We start from the raw sequence: 4,364 nt of genomic DNA, 5'->3' as shown, positions 1-4,364 counted from the left end.
CACTACAAGAAAGTGGATGGTGGGGAGGGCAGATGGGAGCAGTAGCACTTTCCTGACACATTTTTTCCACCCATGGTCAGTGGAAACCAAAATCACTCTGGACAAAGTGTCTGGAGCTGGGGAGCTTCCCCTGCAGAGCATGGCCATGTGCTGCCCTGGCTGTTGGAGCAACCAAACCCAACCTTGTCCCCACACGGGTCTTTTCTGCTACAGCCCTGGCCAGCACTGGACTGACAAGTGTGCAGATCTGCTATGTGCAGTAAGGATATGGAGCTTACAAAATAAGTAAACTCATCCTTTTTTCTTTTTTCTTTTTTTTTTTTTTTTTTTAAAAAAGACTTTTTTCCTGGGGTACCAGCCTTTTATGGGCCTCAAGTAGGCACCGACAGCAAGACTGGGTACTTCTGGCAGACTTTCTGCAGTCAGCTTTTTCCCTCTGAGCCTTTGCTGGAGCACTTTGCTGGAGTGTTTCCCTCAAAGAGATGGGATTGAAATTCAGCTTTGGTCATAAATGCAGAGAGATCTCGTGCTTGCTTATGCTCTAAAGCTGATGTTTTTGGGGAAGGGCAGGGTGGAGCAGAGGTCCCATAGGTGAATATTTGCAGGCTGGGATGTGGCTATGGAGAGCTGGGACCAGGATGACAGCCAACCCTTGCATAGGCACCCTATTCCCGTAGGAAAGTGGTGGGGTTTTTTCCTGTCCACCTTTAGGAGCATGGCATGAAGGTGTTTAGCCATCAGGGACCCAACCTTACCCACCTGTTTAAATACTACCTCATCCAACATACCGTGCTCAAAGCCTGTTCCTGTGAAATGACCTCATATTTCCTGCGATGGTCCCTCTGTGGTGCCTCCAACGAGAATTTCGGGAGACGACCTCGTGAGCAAGACCAAAACCGCATTCCTCCCTGCAGGCACTGAACTGCATCATGGAGATGGTGGAGAAAACCCGGCGCTCGATGGCCGTGCTGCGACGCTGTCAGGAAGCCGATCGGGAAGAGCTCAAAGGGGGTGTGCAGGGAGCCGCCGGAGCCGCGGAAGGCAGGCAGCGAGCTCATCTCCCGCCAGCACAGCCCCAGCAGCTCCGATTCCATCGGCAGCGGTAAGCAAGGAGTGGGTGTGCTGTGCCAGGACCTTTTTTGAGTAGGTGTCTAATTAGGACAAAGCTATATTAGACATAAAGTGATGATAATATATTCAAATTATAATATAAATTAAATACTTGAGCAGTGCATAACTATTCTCAAAGCTTTGAAGAGAGCCAAGTCATCAGATGCGTGAGCTTCTGGAAGCAGCATTTGCTGACGTCTGAAGGCACCTTCGGACAGCAACTTCTGCTGGTGCTGGGAGAAGAGCATCTTCCTTCTCACTGAGCCGTTCTTGCTGCCCAAACCGAGCCAAGTTCATCCAAAGCTGAGAAACCGAGGGGTGAAAAGGCAGGAGAGGTGGTTGGTCCCACCTCTCTTCCCCTTCCAGCCTGTCTTGCCTAAAGAATTTTAAATGTCAAGGTCTACTTATTCTAAAAATACCCAAGACTGCTGTAAGTGTAAAAGCTACTACCTGAGTTATTAATTCTATTTTTGTACCATGAGTCAACTTAACTTTATTAAAGCTGACTGGTTTTCCTCTCCAGTATGCAGGGGGTTTGACCCTATACAGAAAACAAGTCTAAAATGCTGATTGTATTCATTTGAGTGTAATTCTAATTTCCATCCAAATAAATAGGCTGCAAATCAAATGCTGAAACAAAAAGCCCCAATCGTTCGATAATAAAAATGGATGTATCCTTACAGTAAGAACGAATGTCAAACTAAAAATCTCAATTTGTTATTTTGTATACAAACAAGTTGAATATATAAAGGATGAATCCTCATGCAAGGAAACCAAGCCCCCCTAGGCCCCCAGCCGTAACGGCAGAGCAGGGTGGCCGGCCCTGCATGACGACCTGATGAGCACAGCCAGCTTTTAGCCCTTCTATATTTAAGTATATCGTGACTAATACAGCCTCATGTTGTTAAAGGTGATACAATTTAATATATTTTTTTTCTTTTTATAAATTGGGAACGTTGTTGATGCTATCTCCCCTCGTGGGACCTAGGGTTAATTTTCAAGGTTCATTGCCGTTGCGAGAAGATGCAGTTAAACATCAAGAAGCATCCCCAGATGTGCTGCAGGCTTAAATAACCTCACCGCCTTCCTGGAGTGCTTTGGTTCTCCCCCCAGCCCTTGACAGGAATCAGTTTTTGTTCTGACCCTTCAAAAAGTTACTCTGAAGCCTTAAAAAAGAGAGATGCAGGTAGAACACAGGACAAGGCTTCTGAAAAGCTTCCCTGTGCGACTGCAGCCTGTGTTAGTTCCTCGTGTGACCGTCCCCATCTGTCACGGAGGCTCTTCGCAGGCTTATGGGTGCTGGGGATTGTATACATCTCTCACCATAAGAGGTCTTGCAGGACAGTTTGTCCGTCAGTTCAAGCCTTTGGATTGTCCCTGGGAGTGGAAAGTGCGGCGTTTAATGTAAGCTGCTGGTCGTATAGATTGATGCTCAAAGTTGTTGGACAGCGCAGATGTTTGACGGCATATATTTATAAGCATTGCCGGTTGTTATAAAGTACCAGGAGATGGAAATGGGTTATACGGTGTCATAAATTATGCAAGGCGCTAATTAAATGTTGTAATTTATCATCTGAGTGTTTGATGAATGGCTTTAACTGTAGGAATCCTCTGCTTTGAGTTTTAGCTGGTTAATTCTACCCTGTCCCACAATGTACCGAGGTACTGCTGGGCACTTAAGGAGCAGTTGGGTGAGACGAGGCTTCGCCAACCTTTCCCTGTGTCCCTTATTCCAACAGATTCATTGCGGGAGTTCAGCAGCAGGTCGGGAGCGGGCTACGTCACTGAAGAGATATGGAAAAAAGCTGGTAAGTGTTTGCTGGTGACCTCGGTGACGGATTCTGCTGGATAGGCTGAGGTAAACACAGATGCTGCAGATTTGCTCTGCAGAAACAGGAGAAGCCCAGCTTCAGGAACGCCCCGGGATGTGCACATCTGGCTACCAACGTCCCCAGCTTGCATTTTCCAAAGGGCTCTGCTCCTTCTGTACGATGCCAGTGGGGATCCCATGGGGCTGAGCCCAGCCTCGCCGTTCCCAGGAACGGTCGTGATGCTGATGCTGACCGTGACCCACAGGCATCCCAGCCACAGGGAACACACCGCTGCATCTCGACGTCTCTCGGGGGCTCACCCCGCTCCTCGGGCGGGTGGGTGAAGCTGCTCTTTTCTTCCAGAAGAAGCTGTGAATGAGGTGAAGCGCCAGGCCATGTCAGAGGTGCAGAAAGCGGTGGCGGAGGCCGAGCAGAAGGCGTTTGAGATGATTGCTTCTGAGAGGGCTCGGATGGAGCAGACCATCGCAGATGCCAAGCGCCAGGCCACCGAGGATGCTTTCTTAGTGATAAATGAACAGGAGGAGTCTACAGAGGTAAGGTGCCAGGGGACATCCTAGGAAAGGACTTCCAAAGACTCACAAAGTCTCCAGGTCCTGCCCGGCAGTGTCTCAGAGCCTGCAGGTCCCCCATTTCTTTCCTGTTAGAGGTCTCTCTCCAATTGATAACTAAAGGGATGCAGTGATACCATAAAAATACACTTGTGCTTTTGATTTTGCTGGCAGGGGAATCAACCTAAACGGTGTCTGCGGCACAGCCACATGAAGGCACCGCTGGGCACCGTGAGCAGGACCCAGTGTAACGACCAGGGATTTCTTGGGATTGAGGGGGGAGTGGAAGCAAAAGGAAAGGGATGCCGGTGGATGCAGCAAAACGTTTAGCTCGTAACTTTGCTGTGGTGGGGTACCTGATCCGTGCAGGAAAGGAATTGCTGTTTGTGGGCAGGATAGAAGCTAAGCTGCAGGTGAAGCTGCATGTACCTGATGGTCTATAGCACAGCCTGGGTTGGCGCAGACCAGCCTGGTGCATATATATTGGCTTGGATGATGTTGTTTCACTGGCTCCCGACACATGGGCGGTGTGTGGTCACCTCATCTCCAGAAAGGCTGCCCACGTCTCTTGCTAGGCCGCTCGCATACGTACGGGGAAGCAGGGTGGCCATTCCTGTGTTACAGAAAGCCTCGTAAGGCCTAAAGAGACATTTACACGTTGGAAAAGAAGGGATGACTCTTAGTTTGTCATAGCCAGCAAGACCTGCTAAATGGGCACCTCTTAGAGAATTTCTTTCTGCTCCTCAATCATTAATTATTTTCACTGTTGCTTAACTGGAAGCTCACTTTGTTGTTAAGCTTTGGAGATCACAGCTGGACTGGGCAAGGAGAATTGCATGGCTAATTCCTGCACCGCCACGTCGCATCCACGTGT

The 4,364-nt window shown here is 48.9% G+C and overlaps 1 protein-coding gene across 1 annotated transcript in view; it reads left to right on the top strand.

Annotated features, from left to right (window-relative positions):
- The window catches only part of CBFA2T2 (core-binding factor, runt domain, alpha subunit 2; translocated to, 2), a 26,062-nt gene that overhangs the window by 19,587 nt on the left and 2,111 nt on the right, over nt 1-4,364 (top strand). The window contains 4 exon segments of the mRNA XM_009705692.1: nt 915-1,003; nt 1,005-1,102; nt 2,850-2,918; nt 3,285-3,475. Coding sequence (XP_009703994.1) covers nt 915-1,003; nt 1,005-1,102; nt 2,850-2,918; nt 3,285-3,475 — 447 coding nt within the window.

Source organism: Cariama cristata, unplaced genomic scaffold (assembly GCF_000690535.1).
Source record: "Cariama cristata isolate BGI_N322 unplaced genomic scaffold, ASM69053v1 scaffold12078, whole genome shotgun sequence".
In the NCBI taxonomy this organism is placed as follows: domain Eukaryota; kingdom Metazoa; phylum Chordata; class Aves; order Cariamiformes; family Cariamidae; genus Cariama; species Cariama cristata.
Note: the sequence above shows the minus strand (reverse complement) of the source record. Positions and strands in the feature narration are given on the sequence as shown.